At 40.8% G+C, this 26,332-nt stretch overlaps 1 protein-coding gene across 6 annotated transcripts in view; it reads right to left on the bottom strand.

Annotated features, from left to right (window-relative positions):
* Positions 1-6,278: 6,278 nt before the first annotated feature.
* LOC126354419 (epidermal growth factor receptor substrate 15-like 1) overlaps positions 6,279-26,332 on the bottom strand; it is a 188,561-nt gene continuing 168,507 nt past the window's right edge. For 3 of the 6 annotated variants that reach the window (XR_007565323.1, XR_007565325.1, XR_007565324.1), the window contains 2 exons: positions 19,676-19,830; positions 6,279-6,735 (listed from right to left, as the gene is read on the bottom strand). Coding sequence is in view for 2 of the 6 variants with exons in the window: in XM_050004045.1 (XP_049860002.1) it covers positions 19,747-19,830 (84 nt within the window). In the remaining 4 variants the exon portion in view is untranslated. Of the gene's footprint in view, positions 6,736-19,224; positions 19,831-26,332 lie in introns of those variants that run through there. The other 3 variants (XR_007565326.1, XM_050004045.1, XM_050004046.1) reach the window with 3 other exon arrangements.

Here is a 26,332-nt window from a genome sequence, read left to right as displayed (position 1 = left end):
TCAGTATCGCCTCACGTGTTCCAACATTTCTACAGAATCCAAACTGATCCTCTCCGAGGTCCGCATCTACCAGTTTTTCCATTCGTCTGTAAAGAATTCGCGTTAGTATTTTGCACCTGTGACTTTTTAAACTGATTGTTCGGTAATTTTCATATCTGTCAGCACCTGCTTTCTTTGGGATTGGAGTTATTATATTCTTCTTGAAGTCTGAGGGTATTTCGCCTATCTCATACATTTTGCTCACCAGCTGGTTGAGTTTTGTCATGACTGGCTCTCCCGAGGCCGTCAGTAGTTCTAATGGAATGTTGTCTACTCCGGGGGCCTTGTTTCGACTCAGGTCTTTCAGTGTTCTGTCAAACTCTTCACGCAGTATCTTATCTCCCATTTTGTCTTCATCTACATCCTCTTCCAGTTCCGTAATATTGTCCTCAAGTACATCGCCCTTGTATAAACCTTCTATATACTCTTTCCACCTTTCTGCCTTCCCTTCTTTGCTTAGAACTGGGTTGCCATCTGAGCTCTTGATATTCATACAAGTGTTTCTCTTCTCTCCAAAGGTCTCTTTAATTTTACTGTAGGCAGTATCTATGTTACCCCTAGTGAGATAAGCTTCTACATCCTTACATTTGTCCTCTAGCCATCCCTGCTTAGCCATTTTGCACTTCCTGTCGATCTCATTTTTGAGACGTTTGTATTCCTTTTTGCCTGCTTCATTTACTGCATTTTTATATTTTCTCCTTTCATCGATTAAATTCAATATTTCTTCTGTTACCCAAGGATTTCTAGCAGCCCTCGTCTTTTTACCTACTTTATCCTCTGCTGCCTTCACGACTTCATCCCTTAGAGCTACCCATTCTTCTTCTACTGTGTTTCTTTCCCCCATTCCTGTCAATTGTTCCCTTATGCTCTCCTTTAAACTCTGTACAACCTCTGGTTCTTTCAGCTTATCCAGATCCCATGTCCTTAAATTCCCACCTTTTTGAAGTTTCTTCAGTTTTAACCTACAGTTCATAAACAATAGATTGTGGTCAGAGTCCACATCTGCCCCTGGAAATGTCTTACAATTTAAAACCTGATTCCTAAGTCTCTGCCTTACCATTATATAATCTATTTGATACCTTTTCGTATCTCCAGGATTCTTCCATGTATACAACCTTCTTTTATGATTCTTGAACCAAGTGTTAGCTATGATTAAGTTATGCTCTGTGCAAAATTCTACCAGACGGCTTCCTCTTTCATTTCTTAGCCCCAATCCATAATCACCTACTATGTTTCCTTCTCTCCCTTTTCCTACTCTCGAATTCCAGTCACCCATGACTATTAAATTTTCGTCTCCCTTCACTGCCTGAATAATTTCTTTTATCTCATCATACATTTCATCAATTTCTTCATCATATGCAGAGCTAGTTGGCATATAAACTTGTACTACTGTAGTAGGCATGGGCTTTGTGTCTATCTTGGCCACAATAATGCGTTCACTATGCTGTTTGTAGTAGCTTACCTGCACTCCTATTTTTTTATTCATTATTAAACCTACTCCTGCATTACACTTATTTGATTTTGTATTTATAACCCTGTATTCACCTGACCAAAAGTCTTGTTCCTCCTGCCACCGAACTTCACTAATTCTCACTATATCTAACTTTAACCTATCCACTTCCCTTTTTAAATTTTCTAACCTACCTGCTCGATTAAGGGATCTGACATTCCACGCTCCGATCCGTAGAACGCCAGTTTTCTTTCTACTGATAACGACGTCCTCCTGAGTAGTCCCCGCCCGGAGATCCGAATGGAGGACTATTTTACCTCCGGAATATTTTACCCAAGAGGACGCCATCATCATTTAATCATACAGTAAAGCTGCATGTCCTCGGGAAAAATTACGGCTGTAGTTTCCCCTTGCTTTCAGCCGTTCGCAGTACCAGCACAGCAAGCCCGTTTTGGTTAATGTTGCAAGGCCATATCAGTCAATCATCCAGACTGTTGCTCCTGCAACTACTGAAAAGGCTGCTGCCCCTCTTCAGGAACCACATGTTTGTCTGGCCTCTCAACAGATACCCCTCTGTTGTGGTTGCACCTACAGTACGGCCATCTGTATCGCTGAGGCACACAAGCCTCCCCACCAACGGCAAGGTCCATGGTTCATGGGGGGAAGGTTGCTGAAGATAGGGCATTCGATTCCTCCGAACTTGCTTGCATGTTCATTGGTGCGGAAACCGATGACGTGGTCGAATCGTTTCCGATTGATTTTCGTCGCATAGCTACAGCCACAGCTGCCGACCCTGTCCTTGCTATCGTTCTGCGTTTTGTTGCTACGTAATGGCCCTTGTCAAAGTCACTAATCGGGGACCCGTTGGTTCGCCGATTTTTTGCTCACAAGGGGAGACTTTTTGTACGACGTGGTGTTTTGCTGTTGCGTTCTGATAATGATCAGTACAGGGTCGTGGTACCACGTTCGTTACAGTCCTCTGTCTTACAGCTTCTCCACCAAGGACATTGGGGTATAGTGAGAACGAAACAACTTGCTCATCAGCCCTGTACTTGGTTCGGAATCGATGCCGCGATTACGAATATGTGCTCTTCTTGCATGGTGTATGCTGAACAACAATCAGCACCACGCGGAAATTCTTTGCATGGCCAAAAGCCACTTCCCCTTGGCAACGCTTACACATCGATTTTGCTGGTCCATTCTGGAATGCTCGATGGTTGGTTGTGGCAGATTCATTCAGTAATTTTCCTTTTGTTGTCCGGATGTCTTCCACGACGTCGTCTGCCACCATCCAAGCGTTATCCGCTATCTTTTGCATTGAAGGTCTTCGACAGACTATTGTTTCCGACAATGGCCCAAATCCGCAGAATTTCAGTCATTCTGCAAGCCCATGGTATTCAACATCTGACGTCCGCGTCGTTTTCACCACAGTTAAACGGTGCCGCTGAACGATTGGTCAGAACTTTCAAGTCACAGACGTTGAAGTTGAAAGAGTCTCATTTTCGGGATGACGCGTTATTGCTCTTTTTGTCCTCGTATCGCTCTCAGCCCCGAGATGGTCGCTCGCCGGCTGAGTTGCTCCACGGTCGTCATCATTGAACCTTGATGTCTTTGCTACATCCGCCGCATCAGGTTCCTGTGCAGTGGCACACACATGCTTTTGCTCCAGGCGACGTTGTCTACTATCGCCACTTTCGAGGTTCACGGCGTTGGCTCTAAGGGCGCATTCTTCGCTGCCTCGGCAGCGCTATGTATCTGGTTTTGGGGGCCTCTGGTGAGGTGTGTCGGCATCTCAATCAGCTGCACCTCTGTCGTTGCACGGGATCTGCCGCTCGCCGTCTGCTTTCAGTGATGGTGCCGTCAGGTCAGCGCCCAGGGGACCCATCTACTGGCTCGCCTCAGCCCCAGGTGTTACCGACGCTGCCTTCCATTTTGCCCCATGGCGACGCGCCGCTGCCACCGCCGCCGCCTGCTGTTCTCCCGCCGGCGACGCCCGCAGTGGATGCGTCACTGCAACCGCCGGGCGCCTCCCTGAGTCACGCACCGCCGATCGCTTCCCGTGACCAGTTGTCTTCTGACATGGAACTCTTGCCCACTCCGGACCATATGTCGTCTTCGCCCGTCGGGTGCCCCGGCCTGATGGAGGTCGACCCTTCGGCCCCTCCTGTCTCTCTACGGGCGCATACACCGCATGTTGGCGTGCACCCTGGAGCAAGTTTTCAGGCGTTTCCTAGCTCCCCGCGGTCCGAATGCCAGGGTGCGGGTGGCACAGCCTCGCCTGTTGTTAGGCTCCCCACCTCGTCGCATACGTCAACATGAGGTCCTCCTCACAGCGGGCGGAAGCCTTATGCCACAACCGTATGCCGATTTGTGGGGGAGGAATGTGGTGTCACCGCCAGACTCGTTCTCACTATACCCCAATGTGACTTTAAATCGGCCGCGGTCCGGTAGTATACGTCGCACCCGCATGTCGCCACTATCAGTGATTGCAGACCGAGCGCCTCCACACGGCAGGTCTAGAGAGACTTCCTAGCACTCGCCCAGTTGTACAATCGACTTTGCTAGCGATGGTTCACTGACAAAATACACTCTCATTTGCCAAGACGATAGTTTAGCATAGCCTTCCGCCACGTCAGTTGCTACAGCCTAGCAAGGTGCCATATTCAGTTACTACTGATCTTGTGAATCATGTACCGTCCAGACCGACGTTCGTCATTAATGGATTAAAGTTAAGTTTTCCACCAGCTACGTCCGTTGTTTCTAAATTCTAACTTCCTTGTCCTGTTCCAGACCTCACGCCAGCCTGCGTGAGCTAAAACTCGTGCCTTTCGGCCTCCTCTAGTAACACGGTGTTGGCTCTCCTGCCAACCACAACAGTAACAATATGTAGTGATCAGTCTCGTTTGGTACGATAACTGTATACAGATTAGGAGTTATGTAGTGTTGTCATAATCAAAGTTACTGAAATGGTTTTGTTCAGTACAAACAGTTTTATCTTGTTATGAGATACAGTTTTAGCTGTTAAGGTGTATGGTGTATGTAGACGTTATGTACTAAATAAGAGGTACATAACAAATACCACTAAAGGTCACCACCATATGGGCACAACCACTCGCCGTGTGCCTCTCAGATCCAAGCACCAGCCTCCATATGGTGCTCACAAACTTGGATAACTTTCTGCCTCCAAGCCACGTGCTTCTGTGTGTTGTATACATCTATCAATGGTGGAGAGAACCGCCAAATACAGCACTGTGAACTGTGGACTACATTGGTTCTTCCTTGTACCAGCACATAAATCATTTCGCTGACAGTCAGAAACGATGAGGCACCGCAGAGGCACACACAGTTCCAAACCAGCAGGTAGTTCAGTTTAGCACTTGCAGCCAGCTCAGTAAAGTTCTCTGAAGACTACATTCTGAGTTATCAGTCACTATTTGTGCAGTAACAGGATAATCAAGAATGTCTCCATGATTACATTTTTATAGTGACAATATTATAGACCACCGAGAGATAGCAATGTTAAATGCTGTATTATGCATCAAAGGCTATTGCATAAACATGTTGATCAGTCTAAGCAATATCAAAAACATGCTTCATTACTTGTGATTGCGCAACTGTTGAGGGAGATATGTAGTGTCACTAAATTCCAAACACTAGCAGTCATACTCCTGCTATTGGTACAGTCACAGGTAATGTATACTGTAGTGACACTTTGTTTTATTGGACTATTGTTTAATATATTTAATTTTTTCTTTCTCAGGGATGTGGTCCTGTTTGTTGTCATTTTTTCCTTAATGTGAGGGGAGTGGACACCATGAATGAGAGGGGTCCATCCACTGCATATTGTAGACTGGCTGTTGTTGCATCTGGCACACTGGCCAAAGATGGTGAGAGAATGAGGTCCACTACACTATATCAATGGTCAATGCTGCTATTTTTTAATAATAATCATCATTAATTGTTTTTCTGAATTGATTGCAGGAAGTTGTCAAGGAAAAGAATAAGGCATGTTATTTAGCTCCTTTGAGCAAAATGTAACATCAATTTTATTAAAATATATTATACATTAGCATAAATAAATTAACTACTTTTACACAGTAGTAATGAAGAAGAAATCTCAATTAAATCTTGTTCTGAGTTATCTCCATTACTCAGAAAAGATTAAACATGCTAATGAGAAAAAGTTAGAGAAAGAGAACTGCTATAAACCAGCCTTCAACAGTCATATTCAATGCTTTATCCACACATTAAAAACCCATATCTGCAAGGAAATAATGTCAAACACAGAATCTAACATTCTCTGTAGCTATCTAGCAACCTACAGGGCCACACCAATTGGCCGGGTCTATAATCAAGAGGTCAGTTGTTTATCTCTACTTTTATAAATAAGTGTTACTACAACATAATTCAATCTTTCAAAGATAACTGAAGGGGGATACTATCAAGCTAGCAAAAAATTTATTACTTTGGTAAATACTATCATAACCAGAAGAGATGCTGGATTTTCAAGTGCCCTAATGATTTTTATTTCCTCTTTCCCAGCTGGTTTGGCAAAATGTGTGTGGTGCTTGAGTACGGTCTACTTGTCTGAGTAAATCTAATGTATTTGCATCAATGGTCCAATTTTCTCTTTTAGCACCCAATGATATTAATTTCACACCATCTGATTCACTCTATTGTTATCGGAGAATTTAGGAAGAGATGGCTGGAACTGCAGATTATCAGCAAAAAACAATAAAGCCTTTGGTGTAATAAGCATGAAGGCTCACATGCCAAGTAAAGAAAGTAGTTTCACAGTAATTGTTACCAATTTATTTCCATTAATCATTTTGCTCCAGTAACAAGAAGCAGAAGGTTCTCTGTAAATGGCCAACATATGGCAATAGCTTATTATTAAGCTATAACATCATCTCTTCATAATATATTTTGTGTGATATTAATAGACCTTTATTGTATTATATGTCATGAAAATGTTGATCCCACCCAAAAAAGTAACAAGAAGACAATATTTGATGCTCAACTCTTTGAATCATAAGATGTACTACTGCCCCTTTTCCATTTGAGAATCTGAAAAATAAAGCAGCTTTAGTTTGACTGGAAAGACTACTTGAATTTGGCATTGTTCTTACTTATCTCTGTCACAACAAAATTTGATTGCATTACAGTTCACAGTTTCACCATCCCACAATCAACCATGATTTCATATTTATAGGGTTTGATGTTGGCTCTCAAACTCCATTTATATCCTGTAAAGACACAATCATTATCATCATGAGAGAAATGAGAATTACTTGTTCCATAAGGTATAATTTTGAAATTAGTTGATTTGTCATATAGGAAACATGAAATATAATTTAAAAATGAGAGACAAATCCTCTACATGTATTTTTGCAATATCAATTAAATCCATGACATTAAGTTACAAGAAGAAATCAAATACAAAATTAATCACTGTCTTGTATGTTATACAGCAATATAATTTAATTTACAGATAAATGTCCATTTCGTTGCTCAAACTGTACAACTGCCCTTTCTGAACTCTTTGTTTAATTGATGTATATCTAGTTATTTCATTAATCGAAGATCTGTGTTACATATTCCCTTAGCTTTTAGTTTGCTGTAAACTTTTAACACCATGTTGCCCAATCATAAAAGTTTAAATTGTATGGTGGAATTTAGGATTTTTCTCTGTGATGAATAATGAATTGTGTTTGAAATGAAAATTTTCAGTTGTATTTATTGTATAACAAACAATAGTTTCAAAAATGTACACATAAGTAACAGACATGTTTTTTCTTAAATTATGGTCAGGATGAATCTCTTTACTTGCAACCATACAAGTTTTTGAAGATATTTTTCTACAGTATTAGAAGCCTTGTAGTTGGATGAACTTCTCTAAAAAATTATGCTACACCAAAAACCGCAATTGTCATGTACTACCTTTCTAAAGTCGGTATGATTATCAATTGATAAAATACACATTACAAAAATTAGGCTGTTTAAACTCTTTCATAAACAATCCCTTGCCATTCCATTTTTGTCAAGATTTCTATTTAAAAACTTCCCATTACTTATATATGTATGGTTTCCGTTCTTTTGGACATGTCTGAATGAACAGACATCATGGTGGATCGTGACAGCCATGAAGACTGAAATTTCAATGAATTACAAACATTAGCTGTGTATGGGACATTGATAGAGTCAACGGGGAAAGCTGAAAATGTGTGCCTAACCAGGATTCGAATCGGGGATCTCCTACTTACTAGGCAGGTGCTCTAACCCCTAAGCCACCGAGGACACAGGAATTAGTGCAGCTGCATGGACTTATACCACGCATGTTGCCCAGCAGACTCACATTCTCAACTTAACTCCATACCCTACGAAAAAGCAACAGACTTGTGCCGCTCATCTGTGGATCATTGCAGCCTTGTCTACTAGATGAGTAGCAGATGTAATCTACAAAACTACCATCTGATATCTTTGACATTCATTACATGACATTAGTACATATTCTGAGGTCAAATATAATGTAGTATCTAGAACAATGACATCCTCCATGCCATCTGTATGGATTCTGAAAACATCTCTATCTTAAACCCACCTGTACCTCTGTCATGTTACTTCTTGAAGGCCACAGATCAAGAGAATAATACTACAAAAAGGAAAGTTGCCACTCACCATACAGCAAAGATCTGAGTTACAGGTATGCACAAAAAGACTGTCCCAAATAAAGCTTTTGGCCAGTAAGGCCTTTGTAAAAATAGATGATGGAGAGACACACACACTCTCATGAAAATGCAACTCACACACAAAGGACTGCATTCTCAGGCAACTGAAGCCACACTCTCTGCTGTATAGTGAGTGGCAACTTTCTTTTTCATAATATTGTTACATTCCATCCTGGATTTTCTATTGTTTGATCAAGAGAATAAGGTAGATGCACTATCTACTGAGTTCTGAAAAGGATTTGCATTAGTACCACACATGCACATATGATCAAAAGTAGATTTTAGGAGGTATCAGGTGGAATCCATGACAATATTGAGGATTTCTTGGGAGGCAGGACAAAGCATGTTATCTCGAATGGAGAGTCATTGATAAATATAGAGGTAACTTCTGGTGTGTCCAAGGGTAGTATATTGGGACCCTTGCTGTTCATTTTGTATGTTAATGAACTTGCAAGCAGTATTAATAGTAACCTCGCGATTTTCACAGATTATACACTTCTCTGCAGTGAAGTATTGTCTGAAAAAAATCTGCACATATATTCAGTCAATCTGAAGATCTCAGACTGGTGCAAAGATTGGTAACTTGGTTTCTGTGTTAAGAAATGTAAAACTGTGCAAGTTAGAAAACAAAATAATTTACAACACAGTTTGAACCAGTCAGCTTATAAAAATTTGTGGGTGTAACAATTTGTAGAAATGAAAGTATCACATACACTGATCCGCCACAACATGATGACCACCTACCTAATAGCTGGTATATCCACCTTTCACATGAATAACAGCTGTGTCATGTCATAACATGAAAGCAATGAGGCCTCGATAGGTCGTCGCAGGGAATTGCCACCACATCTGTACATACAAGTCACTTAATTCCCATAAATTCTGAGAAGAAGGTGTTGAGCTTTGATACCATGTTCAGTCACATCCCAAATCCATTCAATTGGGTTCAGATCTGGCAAGTCGGGGGAGGGGTGGGGTGGGGGGGCAACACATTAAATGTAATTCACCACCACTTTCTTCCTCAAATCGCTCCATCTCACTTCTGGCCTTGTGACATGACGCATTATCTTATTAAGAATATGCAATACTCCTTGGCTGCCATGATGCCTCGTGTGAGCTCCACTGAACTCATGGATGTCCACGTGAATGCTCCCAAAGCATAATGGAGCTGCCACCAGCTTGTCTCCAGCCCTGTGTGTGTGTCAAGGAGCTGTTTCCCTGGAAGATGGAAGATGATGAATTAGCGTCCCCCCCCCCCCCCCCCCCCCATTAGCACGATGAAGAAGGTATTTGGATTCATCAAAACATGCAACACTCTGCCACCATGCCGGCATCCAGTGCTGACTGTGATGTGCTCATTTCAGTCAAATTTGCTGATGTGATGTTAACATTTCGATGTCGTGGTGTTAACAATGGCACATGCATGGGTCGTCGGATGTAGAGGCTCATCATTCAGAGGGTTTGGTTCACTGTATGTTCAAACACACTTGTTCTCTGCCCAGCCTTAAAGTTTAATGTTAGTTCCACCACTGTTGACCACCTGTCCTGTTTTACCAGTCTGTCCAGCCTATGATGTCTAATATCAGTGATGAGGGTACCCATCCAACTCTACGATGTCTTGACATGGTTTCACCATGTTTTGAAGAAACTCACCACATCACTCTTCAAACACTCAACAAATCGTGCAGTTTTCCAAATGCTCGTTCTGAGGCTCTGGGCAATCATAATCTGTCTCAGTGAAACTCACATAGATCACGCGCCTCCCACATTCTACACACAGCAGGCTTCCTGATACTACCATGTGCCATGCATGCATCTGGCTAGCAGTCATTCCTCACCAAATGATGCTACTATCATCTGGATGGGTTTATATCAATAGTAGTTCAGTGGTCATAATGTTCTGGATGATCAGTGTATACTCAGTTATACATAAAGCAGGTGGCAGGCTTTGGGTCTCTGGTTGAATACAAAGGAAATGTTTCTGAAGTGTGTGGAACCCATACCAAATAGGAATAACCCAAAATTGAATGTATACAAAGAAGGGTAGCAGAAATGATCATATTATTGTTTGACCAATGGGAAAGCATCATGTTGATGCTGAACAAGTTGAGATGATAAATGCTTAAAGATAGATGCAAATTATCCTATGGGAGCCTATTAAGTAAGTTTCGAAAACCAACTTTAAGTGATGAATTTGGGAACATACTACAAATTGCTCCCTTAGGAACTACAAAGACAAGATTAGACTAATTACAGCATGCTCAAAGTCATTCAAGTAATTGTTATTTCCATGTGCCATATGTGAATGGAATGTCAGAAAGCTCTAATGACTGGTTCAATGGGAAGTACTCACTGGTTTGCAAAGTACAGATGCAGATGCAGAGAGAAAGTCAGCACCTGGATGAGACAGCACTTGATGGCCTACTAAAACATCCTCCTTAATAATTTAGGAAGTTGGGCAAACATTCCCAACAATTTGAAAAGTCTTATAACATTCGTCACACCATTTGATAAAAAGGAGGGCTTATTATCTTGTAAACTAGCCTTTGCCCTCTTGTCTAAATATATATGAACAGTGTAGGAAAATATAGATTGCTACTTACTATAAAGATGACACATTAAGTAGCAGACAGCACAATTAAAAGACATTTACACATAAGCATTCGAGCACAGCCTGTTGGGACAACAGGTGTGGCATCAGGAGGTTGTGGGGCAGGGAGATGGGAAGAATGGGGTGAAACCGGAGAGGAGCAGGGACAGATGAGTGGGTGCACTCACTGAGAGTGGCAAACAAAGAGGGTAGGAGACAAGAATGGGGAGGAGGTGGTAGGACAAAGGGGGCTTAATTGTCAGAGGGTATGGAGACAGTATATTACCTGAGGTTGCGGCCGGGATAATTATAAGAGTGGAGAAGGTGTTGTAACAATAACTCCCTTCTGTGCAGTTCAGAAAATCTGGTGGTGGAGGGGAGGATCCAGATGGCTCAGGTAGTGAAGCATCCATTGAAATCAAGTGTGTTATGTTTGGCTGCATGTTGTGCCACAGAGTGGTGTACTTTGCTCTTGGGTACAGTTTGGCAATGGCTGTTCATCCTGATTGACAGCTTGTTGGTAGTCATACTAACATAAAAAGCTGTGCATTGATTGCAGCAGAGCTGGTAAATTGTATGGTTGCTTTCGCAGGTGGCCTGGCCCCTAACGGACAGGATAAACCTGTGATAGGACTGGTATAGGAAGTGCTGGGTGGATGGATTGTGTAGGACTTGCATCTGTGTCTTTCACAGGGATATGAACTTGTGGCAAGGAGTTGGGATTGGGAGTGGCATAGGGATGGACCAGGATGCTGTGCATGTTGAGTGGCTGACAGACCAGAACTTTAGGCTAAGATAACATGCTCGGTTACAATAGCTGCTTCACTACCCCACCCATCTCGACCTTTCCCCTCCACCACCAGATTTTCTGAACTGTGCAGATGGGGATTGATAGATGCCCACACTACATTATGTGCACTGATTCGCCCACAAAAGGGGAACAGCCAGGTGAGCTGTATATAAGGTCTCTGAGAGCCTCTTGAACTAAATATTTATTGGAGTGTAGGTAGAGGGGCCACAGCTTCACCCTACATGGCATATACACTGTTTCTGTGCTGCTTGCAAGTTAATGTTGAGTAGGAGATGCAAGTAGTGTTATTCATCACTGAACAACATAGCCACACCATCTCCATAGCCCTCTCCCCTATGATTATGTCTTTATGGTAGAGGCTGTATTGTCTTGACACATGGGTATCAGTATCAGACCTTCTCTGTGCTATTAGTTTCAGCTCCTCATGATGTCTTGAATGCATTCAGGTATACTGTAGTATTTGAGTAATTTTATTTGTTATTTTTTTCTAGTCTGCTTTTGTATCTTGCTGCCATGACTGTAGGACTGGATGGTTCCTTCCATCAGACTTCATATTCCATTACTTCCACAGACAGGTCATCTTTGGGCTTAAATGTTTGAACAAGTGTGGAATAATCTGATTATTTCTGACTTACTCTCTTCCATTTCTATTTATTCATATGGCATTTCCCATTCAATGGAAGTGTGTTTCATTTTGGGAAAGGATACCATAAATGGCTGGCTACATCAATTTGGATAATTTTTGCCATCAGTGTGAGGCACTCTTTCCTGCACCTTCTTTTCCTCCTGAAATATCTAACATTCCAATTCCATGCAGTGTGATCATTGAAGCTATTAGTGGAGAATTCAGGAAGTGAGCATATTCCTCTCACTCTATGAACTCTATTGGCCTGAGTTGCCTGTGCATTACATGCAAGTGTGGTGTGACTATATTGCTGTCACTGAAAACACTTTCAAATTGAGGAAGTATGTATCAATGTTGCGTGATGTACAGGGTGCCTAACCAGTTTGAGATGTCAGGTGTAATTTATTGAGACCTTAAATTTTTCTTTCATTCATTTTGCTGCAACTGAGCTATAGGCTTGGAACATAGCAAGAGTTCTTGTGGTGTCTACTGCCCACCAATCAGCCTGTCCCTTTAGAAAAGAAGTGGTTCTTTCTGGTAAAAGATGCTAACAGAGTAGATTTTCAGCCATCTGCTAATACAGTAAAGGTGCCCACACCACCACTCATCCAATGGGAGGCACAAGAAAGGGGTCACATGTATGCTACTAGTCACATCATTGGGAGCAGAAAGCAGTCACTTTGCTCTCTAGCGATTCAGCTCCCATACAGCACAGACACTCCTGATTGTCTTTCTTGCTTGGAGGCAGATCAGGTGGCCTCACACCACCTGCCTCCATCCCTGCTTGGTATTGCAGCTGGAATGTTGAAATTTCATGATGATATAGTCTTTAATTTGTGCTACAGAGAGTTATTTTGTTTCCACATGCAGCTCTAGTGAAAGAAGCCTGAACTATGAAACAAACATTGTGCACGTTACCATCATCAACTTATGAAGACCAGTGACGTGTTTCAATATTTGTGGGCCAAAGGGCAGAAACTGAGTGAACTTCACAGGGACCTGTGTGGCTTGTATGGAGATGACTGTACGGACTGTAGCAATGTCTCCAGGTGGTATGCATTCTTCAAAGAGCGTCATGTGAATCTTAGTGACTTGCCACACTCCAGGCAGCCAGTAATAGCTGAAAACCTGCAGAATGTCAGAGCAATCGCAGCAATTTGGAACAACCGGCATGTGCAACTGTAAACCTTGTTGCAGCTTCAACATTTGCTATAATTCAGTGTATGATATAGTTCGTGAAATGTTGAAATTCCATTTAAGTTAGTGCTCCCTGAATGCCTAAGAACCTGACAGACCTGACAGAGGGTCAGTGAATGATGACAAGCTTGGATCATTTAAAACACTATGCTGCAGAAGGGCATGACTTTCTAAAGGAATCATCACTGGTGATGAGTTGTGGGGTACAATTAGATGCCTGAAACCAAGCAGATCTCTATGGAGTGGAAACATGCTGAATCTCAGTGTGAAAATACATTCAAAGTGACTCACTCTGCTAGGAAAGTGTTTGTGATAGTTCTCTGGGATATGTGTGGCGTGTTATTGGTGAACTTTGATGGACAGGGGACCAGTGTGAATGCTGTCTACATTAAGAAAGTGGCTAAGTTATATCATGCCCTTTGTGATGTACACCACAACATTAATGCTGATGGTGTCAAACTTCATGCCCACATGTGACTGCTCCTGTTCATAAGAAACCTGTCACATTTGGGTGGGAGTTGCTCGAGCATCCAACATACAGTCCAGAACCTGTGCCATCAGACTTTCATCTGTTTGTTCCCATGAAGAAATTCCAGGCCAGCCAGCACTTTGCAACGGATGTGATAGTGAATTCAGCAGTCTGCAGATAGCCATACTCCAACCAAACGGATTTCTACGAACAGGACACACTGAAACTGATACCATGGCGGAAGGAATGTGTTGAGAATGTTGCCGACTAAATAGAAAAGTAGGTAACATAAGTTAATTTGTGTTTTGTTTTGTTTTGTTACCTATTGAACTTTTTGGTAATATAATTATTGTGCATTGTTTTCCAATCACTAATATAATTATTGTCTGTTATTTTTCTGTCTTCCCTCATAGAAGCACTCAGATTGGTAGACGCCCTACAGTCCAGCCCCGATGAATCCACAAGAACTCTAAGTTTCACAGTATTCCATTACTTTCCTTTAATCCTCTGTTTTTGTTTCAAAGCAGCCTCCCTTGTGGCAGTCACAATCGATCCCTCTCTAATCCTTGACAAATGCCGCTCCCCCATAATGTGCGGTCTGTACATATTGGTATCTGATTCGTGATTAAGCTGACAATTAGGACCAAAGGGTGAGAGTATCTTTTGGTTCAAATTTGTTATTGTGCAGCTGATGGGAGAGAGCTGTTTTTGAACACTACTGTGAGCCTGGTTGCCACACCACAACAGCCTCACCAACAGTGAAGTGCTGCGTCCACACATACCACAGCATGGTGCAAAGTCTACTGTGTCATTTGCTGTCTTGTCACTTCACTGTCTGCCACAGCCAGGGCCAAGTCTCAACAAGTGCGCCAAGCCATGCCGTGCAAAGTACCTGTGTGCTGCATGTTCGGCAGACCCATTTGACAGTCACATCCTGTGCTGCTTTCCAGTCACCAAATGCTAACCTTGAACTGGGCAGTGGGACTTGAAAAACATGTGACAAGTCTGTGCTATTTGTGTGGCATTGTCACCTCTTGCTTGGGATGAGCCAAGCACATGGGCGCTGTGTACGATTGGCGTGACTCCCCTGCTGCTGACACCATCCAAAGATGGGCCACCGACCTGTTGCTTGCCAACCACTTGCATCACCCACTGTCACCGCACATCTGTCGAGTGCAGCCTTGCTGACTGAACTGCCTTGCTGCCTGCCAGAGTGTCTACATCGTGCCATATCCTGGCAAGGCAGTGAATGATGCAGTACACTTTGCCCCTTGCACTGGTACGTGTGGACGCAGTACGTCATTTGTGGTGAGGCTGGTGTGACATGGCAGGCAGGTTCAAAGCAAGAGTACAGCAACAGCCCTCTCTCGTAGTGAGCACTGTCTCCAAGCCGCAAGCAGAATGCCCACCTGCCACTGCACTGCCCAGAGGTGATGCCCTGTGTTCGCTGTTTGGGTTCTGTTGTCAACACCAGGGCACCTACCTTTGTCATTGAGCAACCAGCCGCCCATGTTGCTGCCACACGGGCATTATGTGTGTACGGCCTTTGGCTGCTTGGACCTGCAAACACCTCACAGATCACCTCACAGATCACCTCACAGATCACCCAACCGTCGCCACTGCCACATTCCACGTGTTGTTAAGTGACGAATGTATTGTTCATGTTTCTTTGTACTACGGTACTGCAGCCATTTGTTCAGTGGAGAAGGTCAAGAGCAAATGGGGACTCTGAGATCAGGAAATTATATTTTAAATGGACAAGTCCTGTGTTGATGATCACATACCATTATATTGACCCTTATTGCCTGTAATATAAAAAATGTCATGAGTTAAAAACTATTTTTCTAGAAGGTCATCGCATAGCTCATGACAGACTCAGATTTGTTTAGAGAGAGAGATTTATCCTGAATGTTGTGGTATGAGGCTGTGGTTTTATGCCTTATCAGTGTTATTGGTTGTATGGCTCTCCCCTTCCGAATATTCAGACGACATTGTATATTGTATAAAAGTTAAATTTTGTATGTTCTCTAGTTATTGCCTTTTGACTGGGGATGTCATTGCTGAGTAGGGAAATTTGAATTTTTGTGTGTATAATTAAAACCCGTATAATTTAGATGAATGCCTTCACTGGAACTGAGTACTGCAGAGGATTCCTTATCCTGATTTTAAGCTACACTGTCATTGAAGTATTCCATGCTTGATTGTTAGGTGATGACGAGAAGTTTTGGTAGGTATATTTTTGAATGTTGTGCATTAAGATGGCCCCAGGATAGTGTTTTTAGTTAATCTCCAGGGATTTGCAGCTTGCAGCATACACAGAGTGCCCGAGTGATTTGTGACATTTTCTCAGTTTCAGATGCAGTGTCACCATCCTTCCAGAGCTCTTTCATTTCTCCTATCAGCACATTTCTGGCCCCCAGATAAAAGCAGATTACTGCTCCAACAGATGTGAGGAACAAGTTTAGCACTGTTACAGCAAACTATTAAGAGAAATTGTTTCGCTTCATCAAAATTCATTCCATTATTTTACTGCAGTCATTATTATACAGTTCTGACTAGAATGATTTCAATTGCTTTCATCAATCTGATTTACTAACAATACTTCCTTCTTGCAAAAAATATGAACATCTAATATTTTACTATTTACTTGTGTGGTGAAACCTGACACACTTTACATGAAAGTCTCCTTCCACTTACAATAAATAAAAACAATTGGAATAGATCACACCATAGCATTAAGCCCCCATAAGGGTCTCTCCCCCACTACCGTAGGCCCTACAGAAGGGGGGAGGACTATACAGGGTGCCTAGCCAGTTAGAGTTATCACATGTAATTTACTGACAATTCATCGAGATTTTACGTTTTTCTTCCATACATGTAGCTGCAACTGAGCTACAGGCTTGGAACATAGCATGAGTTCGTGCAGTGTCCACATGACCAACTGACCTGTCCCTTCAGAACAAAAGTGGTTCTTTCTGGTAAAAGCTACTGACAGTATACGCTTTTAGCCCTGCACTGAATACACTAAAAGTGCTGATACCACAACTCAGCCAATGGGAAACACATGAGAAAGGAGTCACTTTGTTGGTAATGGCTGTGTCCTTGGGAGCAGAAATTGGTCGCTTTGCTCTCCTGTGATCCAGCTTTGAGACAGAGCAGATACTCTTGATTTTGCTTTCACTTGCAAGCAAAGCAGACAGTCTCACATCCAGACTAGTGGATTAGCCCAGATGGGCCATCAAGTACTCTGTAAGTTTCTGAATACACAATTAGTTTCTTTTAATGCCCTGTTTTCATTTCAAACTGGCCATCCCTCTAGTGCTCACATGTTCCTCTCCCATCCTTGACATAGGCTGCCTGCCCACCAACTGCAATCTGCACATTGGTAAATTTGGAGAGTTGAAAGTTATGATAATTGCAGCTGCCACTTGGAGATCTCCATTGAGCTACTTTATAGCATTTAGGGTGTTTGTTATACCTTATTACACCATTTCTTGAACAACTCTTTTGTATCAATGTTCATAATATCATAGCAGAAGATGGATGACACACTTGCTTTAGCTATAGATAATTCTTTTCTATTACAGCAAAATATTCCTCTATCCTTTTACATTTAAACAGTCAGCTTGTTTAGCTGTTTGGTCATTTCAATAAGAAGTGCACTAATAATAAGATGTTTTACAAATTTTAGGGTTCCAGATATGTCTTCTAATGCTTTCTGGCTACTGAATGTTGCTGCTATATCAAATGTCCATTTTGACCTCTTAATAATCATATATTCAGTTGTTGGGTTCAAATTAATGATGATGTAAAAAAAATAGAAAGAAACTTCCACATGGGAAAAATATATTAAAAACAAAGATTCCAAGACTTACCAAGTGGGAAAGCGCCGGCAGACAGGCACAATGAACAAAACACACAAACACACACACAGAATTACTAGCTTTCGCAACCGCGCACTCGCGCACACACCCACACCCATCTGCACATACACAAACACAATCAGATGTCTGCTTGTGTTTGTGTATGTGTGTGTGTGTGTGTGTGTGTGTGTGTGTGTGTGTGTGTGTGCGTGCGAGCGCACACCTGTCCTTTTTTTCCCCCTAAGGGAAGTCTTTCCGCTCCCGGGATTGGAATGACTCCTTACCCTCTCCCTTAAAACCCACATCCTTTCGTCTTTCCCTCTCCTTCCTGAAGAAGCAACCACCAGTTGCGAAAGCTAGTAATTCTGTGTGTGTGTTTGTGTGTTTTGTTCATTGTGCCTGTCTGCCGGCGCTTTCCCGCTTGGTAAGTCTTGGAATCTTTGTTTTTAATCATAAATACATTTTGATATAGATGTACACATTTAATATCTAAATTTTTGCTGTGAAATGATAATTGCTCTACAGCCTGTCAAGCTCTCCTACTTGCCTGCTGTTGGCCAACCAGTGTTCCACTTCACTCACTGTTTAGCATTCGTCAACCACTGGAGGATTTTAGATTTGGACAGTCATGAAAAATTTGGTCCCATGGGCAGTTACAGAACAGACGATACAACCTTGCAGAACCCCACTTGGATGGGTAAGCATCTCAGGAATGGTAGGTCCCACAGACTTTGCCTGCCATCAACCCATCTGCTCTCAGTACACCTAGTGACACACTAAGTTTCACCTTTACACTGCACAGTTTCACTGAAGCATGTACACAGCTTATGGTTATTGAGGACTGGAGACACTCATCAGTCCTCAGTTATGGATCTCTTAGTTCATTGAACCCATACTGAGCCAACAAAGATTGAACTTCCTGGGTTGCTTACTATTTGGCATGTCTTATAGAGGCACTCACATTAAGCTTTCAGCTACAGTGTTCATCAGCAAAAGAGAAACAAACACCATTCACACACATAAGCAAGCACACATCTTGAGCGTTCTGACCCAAGTTGTTTGAGCTGGCAGTCATTTGTGCATGAGGTGTGCTTGCTTGTGTGTACGAATAATGTGCGTTTCTATTTTGCTGATGAAGGCTGTGACTGAAAGCTTTATGTAACTGTCTTAATAGAGCCTGTCTGCAACTTAACATGTCTTCTGCAGTAAGTAGCAATCTGTCTTTTCCTACATAGTTGATATTCCTACCTGAAGTTTCCATTGTTTAATTGTCTTTTATAGAATTGTTATTGAATGTGACAAAGGATGCAAGTAATAAACTTCCCCCATTCTTCAACACTCTCTACATTAATAAAGAAAGCACTGAAACCAGTCAACATTTTTGCAGATGAGAAACTACTGCTAAATTAGGTCTGTCAGAAAATATTCCATGAGTCTGACTGACAACAAAGCTTTTCAAATGTGTGGTCCTACCAAGACACCAAAAGTTTTATTACTCTGCAAGAAACACATCGAAGGAGTTACTGCTTTGAAATTTCAAAATGATTTTTGTCATTTCTTTAGAGGTTCTCTTCTTCGAACTCATGCCTGTGGAGATATAAACACATCTGAAGTTGGTTGCTTATCAGAAGGGTAACACCTGAGTAAATATGGTATTTTGGGACATGATTTGATGTGTCATCATTTCAGCCAGAGCTATTATTTTCAGAGTCAACTGCGTTCATCTCCAGGACTATCATTTTGTTTGGACCCTTAAAGAACACACAATGCAAAGACTAAAGATAACTACTGTTTGTATCTTCCCAAAATTTCATCCTCCCACTATACATTTGTCATCTCCCCAGTGTCCATAAGATTTCAAGTTTCAGACTCCTTTCTGTCAGTTGTTTGTATGTAAACTTACGAGAATCACTCTTCTGTCTGTATATTATTATCGGTGGGTCGACAATGATGTCTTTGAGATACTCCTGGACTTCAGCGAGCCATTGTACATTTGTTCTTCCGGTCTTGTTTACCGTGTGAAAGATTTCTTAGTTTTAGTTGCAGCTGGGTCCACAACTGAAACAAATTTTTTGAATGACTATAATCTGCGATGGAATATGGTACACACATTATGTAACAGTTAACAATTGGGGGAGGGACAAGGGGTGTTAAAAGAATAAGAGAAAGGCTACATAGTCACAACTGCGCAATAGGGATAAAGACAAATTATATTGTAATCCAAATTACAGTAGCTGCTGCAACAGTTTATTGTTATTCGAAAACAGTTTTCGTTATTCGCGAGTTGTTCATTTTAGTGGTATGTCAATGAATTTTTCATCTATCCCTCAACCCTGCAATTATTTAATTTTACCTTTGTTTCCTTTAGTGGGAAACAGGACCCAAAAGTCCTGTACGAATATTTTTAAGAAAGCATTGAATATTTTATCTGCACTGGCTGCTTTTTGAATCAGTTCTCAGTGCTCCTGAAAGTTCTGTCTACACACTGGACTGACTGTTGCTTCAGTTATAAAGTATTTCTCTTTTATGATCTGAATCGAGTTGGTCAACATGTTGTACTTTCAACAATGGCCATCATGATCCAAATAACCATTCATTATCACTGTTATTTCTAAATCTTTGAATGCATTCAGGGCTAAAAACAAGTTGTGATTGCATGTTGGAATATGAATGGCAGTCACTGTTGTGAACCCCACTACTGTGAGAACTAGTCAATAGGTGTCAGTCAGTTATTCTATGGACCCTGTCACTACAGACAAAGAGAAAATTAGTGCTCAAATCTTCACAAATAATAAGACCTACTTAGGTCTGCATACCCATATTATAATTTTGATGAAATTTGCTATGTTCCCTGGTGATTGCCTGAAAACAATCAGAAGAACCAACTTGTGTGTTTCCATATTCACTGTTGTGTCATAAAATTCAAAGAGCTGTTTAACAATGTTCAGTAACCTGTAGGCCTATGTCTTAAACAGTGTTTCAGGCTGTAAAGCCACTTCAGTGGAAAGAGGAATAAAGGTGGCAGAGCCATCACAACTTGTCTGTCTCCTGCAAAATCAAATTGCAGGTAAGTTGTGTGATCCAAGATTTGAACTTCAGTGACTAGTTCCTATAAGGATTGACCTTGCAATATGAAAACTGTGTGAAAGTATAATACTGAAATGGAAATCAGTAAATTTACTGGACACTGTGCTGCTGACTGCCTATAATTTAACATGTTGAGAGTGAGCAAAAAGTGTAAAATAACATTACAAGTGACCTACTGTGTCACTGATGCACCCATTCCAGATCTCTCACAAAGACTGGTTGTCCCCCTAAATGACCGAGTGCCACACAGTCGACAACTGTCGTGCAACTCTGTGGTGGGTCGAATGAAAACTAACTGCAGAGCAGCTCAGCAACCTGGGTGTGTAAGGGCTAGGGGCAAGAGTGAACTGCTGATGAGCTATTATGTAAGAGCACATTCATTTGTTTTGTTGACCATTCTGCCCTTGTCTTAACGAACTGATTTTGTGACTTTAAAACATAGCAAAGTGAATTTAATCCATCTGCCAACTATTCTATTCCTTTTAAACACCTACATTTTCTTTATTTTTCCATCTGATTCTATTAAAAGCAGATGTATATACGGTGTGCACTCTAAATTCTTATTTAGGTAACTTTTTTATGTAACTTTACTACTTACATCACAATATTCAATCTGCTGATAGAAATATCGTTGTTAAGATCCCATAAAACATTTTTTCTTTGAGTTGAATTAGTGAGTAAAGTTTTCTCATTAGCAGTGTCAATGCCCATATGAAAGCCCTGATTTCATTCTTTCTAGTATCTAGTTTCATTTTTCTAAAAAATGAATAAACTTATATGATATTCATAATTAAAGTTTGGCCACATTCAAAATTACTTTTTACATTTGAGCTGTTATGCTTGAATGATTCCAGGATTTAACATTATATTTTTGTTGCCCTCATCATTCTAAAATCAATAGAGCCTTTGGTTATCAAATTAAGCAACAAATTCAGAATTTAACTCAATTTGAAAAATTATGAAATGGAAACTTTACACAAAAGTCAGTAGTTCACTGTGTGGCTATAAATGTATTATTCAAATAGTACAATATAATTAAGAATCATGAAACAAGGATGTATACTTGGAAGAGACCTGGAGACATGAATATGTAATGGTAAGGCAGAGGTTTAGGAACCGGGTTTTAAATTGTAAGACATTTCCAGGGGCAGATGTGGACTCTGACAACTTATTCATTATGAACCGTAGACTAAAAGTGAAGAAACTACATAAAGGTAGGAATTTAAGATGGGAACTGGATAAACTGAAAGAACTTGAGGTTGTAGAGAGTATCAGAGGGACCATTAGGGAACAATTGACAAGAATAGGGGAAAGGAATACAGTAGAAGAAGAATGGGTCGCTTTGAGAGACGAAATAGTGAAGGAAGTAAAGAATCAAGTAGATAAAAAGATGAGGGCTAGTAGATATCCCTGGGTAACACAAGACATATTGAATTTAATTGACGAAAGGAGAAAATATAAAAATGCAGCAAATGAAGCAGCCAAAAAGGAATACAAATGTCTCAAAAATGAGATCGACAGGAAGTGCAAAATGGGTAGAAGACAAATGTAAGGATGTAGAAGCATGTGTCACTATGGGTAAAATAGATGCCACCTTCAGAAAAATTAAAGACAACTTTGGAGGAAAGAGAACCACCAGTATGTATATTAAGAGCTCAGATGGAAAACCAGTGCTAAGCGAACAAGGGAAAGCCAACAGGTGTGAAGTGTAAGGAGTATATAGAGGGTCTATACAAGGGTGATGTACTTGAGAGCAATACTATAGAAATGGAAGAGGGCGTTATGAAGATGAGATGTGAGACATTATATTGCGTGAAGAATTTGACAGAGCACTGAAAGATCTAAGTAGAAACAAGGCCCCAGGAGTAGACAACATTCCGTTAAAATTACTGATATCTTTGGGAGACCCAGCGTGACCAAATTCTTGTACCCTCAGACTTCTAAAAGAATATAATACTACTAATTCCAAAGAAAGCATGTGCCATTAGGTGTGAAAATTACCAAACTATCAGTTTTATAAGTCACAGTTGCAAAATAGTAGCACAAATTCTTTACAGACAAATGAAAAAACGTGTAGAAGCCAACGTTGGGGAAGATCAGTTTGGATTCCATAGAAATGTTGGAACATGAGGCAATACTCACCCAACGACTTATCTTAAAAGATAGATTAAAGAAAGGCAAACCGACATTTCTAGAATTAGAGAAAGCTTTTGACAATGTTAACTGGGATAATCTCTTTCAAATTCTGAAAGGGGCAGGGGTCAAATGCAGGGAGCAATAAGCTTTTTACAATTTGTACAGAAACCAGATGGCAGTTATAAGAGGCAAGGGACACAAGAGAATCAGTAGTTGAGAAAGGAGTGAGACGGGGTTGTAGCGTATCCCCGAAGTTGTATATTGAGTAAGCAGTAAAGGAAACAAAAGAAAAAAATTGGAGTAGGAATTAAAATCCATGGAGAGGATTAAAAGCTTTGAGGTTTGCTGATGACATTGTAATCCTGTCAGAGACAGCAAAGGACCTGTAAGAGCAGTTGAATGGAATGGACAGTGTCTTGAAAGGAGGATATAAGATGAACATCAACAAAAGCAAAATAAGGATAATGGGATGTAGTCAAATTAAATCAGGTGATACTGAGGGAATTAGATTAGGAAATGAGACACTTAAAGTAGTAAAGAAGTTTTGGTATTTGGGGAGCAAAATAACTGATGATGGTCCAAGTAGAGAGGATATAAAATGTAGACTGGCAATGGCAAGGAAAGCATTTCTGAAGAAGAGAAATTTGTTAACATTGAGTATAGATTTATTTGTCAGGAAGTCATTTCTGAAAGTTTTTGTATGAAGTGTAGCCATATATGGAAGTGAAACATGGACAATAAATAGTTTAAACAAGAAGAGAATAGAAGCTTTCGAAATGTGGTGCTACGGAAGAATGCTGTCGATTAACGGTTAGATCGTGTAACTAATGAGGAGGTACTGAATACAATTTGGGAGAAGATAAATTTGTGACACAGCTTGGCTATAAGAAGCGATTGGTTGGTAGGACACATCCTGATGCATCAAGGGATCACCAATTTGGTACTGGAGGGAAGAGTGAAGGGTAAAAATTGTAGAGGGAGATGAACTCACTAAGCAGCTTCAGAAGGATGTAGGTTGCAGTAAGTACTGGGAGATGAAGTAGCTTGCTGTGAGCTCCTGACAGACCTCAAAAACATCTTGACTCTTTTGGTCACTGGGCAAGGGGCTTGTCTGGTACACTCTTTATGGAACTTTGGGTTGTTTGTGATGAGCATTTGATAGTTCCCATAATTTATGCGGACCTTTTCTGTAATTTCAGATACACTTAACAGGTGATTGTCCTCATGAGTGCCTCAAATTGCATGAATGTTTTCATTCATAACAATGGTCCAAGGACGGTGACTGTATTTCTGATTTTCCGCTCTTTTCATCCTTTCTTGAACCATTTACGGCACACAAACACCCAAGTTTTCGACAATGTTTGGATCCAGAACTGTGCAGGTAATCACCAAAAAATTTACATGGCTCTAACCCGTTCACGAACAAGACATTTTATAACTAAGTGTTGCAAAATGGAGAGGTCTTACCTGTTGCTCAGACATCATGAGTGGTACTGATGAATTGGTTGGGAGTGTAGATTGCTCCTTCCAAGCATACTAGAAGCACAGACCCATTCCTACCAACCATAGATCTTCAGGAACAAAAATTCCATTTATATTTTATTTACCCTCTTGCATTCATTATTCATTACTTTCAGCTTATCACAATTGATTATCACATCTACATACAAACTTACAGTCTTGTTAGTCTCTTTTTTTTCCCAAAGTATGGTAATTTGCTTTGGTACTAGAGGTTTGAAATGCAATTATATATACTCTGCAGCTATATTTAACTCGGACCAGATAATGCTGGCAATTAGCAGTACAGGGAGTTCCCTACCATAACCATTCAGGTGCAGGAATTACTATGAGTGATGTCACCACCAAGCAAGAGATGGATTAATCACACTTTTGTGTGAAGGCACAGACATCCTGAATAACTTCCAAACACTGCATTAACATGGTGCACAGAATGTGCAATTCAAAACCTCCCAAATTTCACACCAGTTTGAGAATTTTTCTTAGCATTTTGCATGTATATCTTTCTAAATCGCATAATTGATGTTGCAGTTCAAATTGTTGCCAGCAACCCACCTGTAATTACACAACTGAATTTCCAGGATCTATCACCACAAATCCTAAATTACAGGTGAAATGACAATGTACAAAAATACATTTAAATGATATATTTATTCATTTCTAGGTGGACCCATGTTGCATCACAGGTGACATTCTGGGGGGGGGGGGGGGGGGGGGGGTAAGCTTCACCTTTTGGAAACCCTGCTATACACCTCTGATATACCACCCTTCCTTCTCTATGTACCTTGTCTTTAATCTTTCCTTTGTCAACATAGCTTGCAGTTTATGTCCTTTACTGTCAAACAGCTTTTCAGTTTATCGATTTGAACTAATCCTTTTGTACATGGTCACCAAAGCAGTATGAACTAGCACGTTTGTACCATCTCATTCTTTTTGTTAATTGATTTGCCAGGCTAAATCAGTATTCAGCCTTCTCTGTGATGATTTCATATGGTGTTGTAAACTGCAGCACATAATTATACTAACTCTTCCTGGTCAATCAGCTTTAAATTGAACAATTACTTCACCTCTACTCCAGTAGACTGTGTATTGATACTGGAGAAAGTTACTAGAACCAATCTATAAGAAGTTTTTGGCACAAGAAGCTAGAATATATTGCCATTTTGACACAAACTGAATAATGTAATTTAAATTCTGGCTTAATTAATTTATGGAATCATTTAATTGTTTGGAATATAATAAAATCATCTAGAAAAATAATTGAAAAGATATATAAGGGTCGTTTGTTTATATTAAATTACTCAATTTTGGAAGGTTATTCAACAAATGGTAGTGTTTACTGCTACCTAGAGAGAGACTTTGTTAGTTCACAACCACCACACACTCTCAAAATCTAGTTATTAATTTTATTTAGATTATTCAATTAATTATTTTGTTGGAAGCTGAAGTGACACTGAATTTGACATTTCAGAAACACACTATTATGTAGAGCTACAATGCTGTGGTGGACTTTCTTAGTAAAGCTGCAGTGTGGCAACAATAGTTATAATATTAACATTGTTTTCTTTCAAATACTTAGAAGCCTTTTATCAAAGCACTCAGTATGACAAAAGAATGCACAGCACTTCAATAAAGAAGTCATTTCTTTGAGGTGTGTGTGTGTGTGTGTGTGTGTGTGTGTGAGAGAGAGAGAGAGAGAGAGAGAGAGAGAGAGAGAGAGAGAGAGAGAGAGAGAGGGGGGGGGGGGGGTGTAACCAGTAGTCCAACTCTCTAATGCTTCAAAAAGCTACTTTTGCAATTTTTTATGGAAGAAAGAGCA

This window comes from Schistocerca gregaria, chromosome 3, assembly GCF_023897955.1.
Source record: "Schistocerca gregaria isolate iqSchGreg1 chromosome 3, iqSchGreg1.2, whole genome shotgun sequence".
Lineage (NCBI taxonomy): Eukaryota > Metazoa > Arthropoda > Insecta > Orthoptera > Acrididae > Schistocerca > Schistocerca gregaria.
Note: the sequence above shows the minus strand (reverse complement) of the source record. Positions and strands in the feature narration are given on the sequence as shown.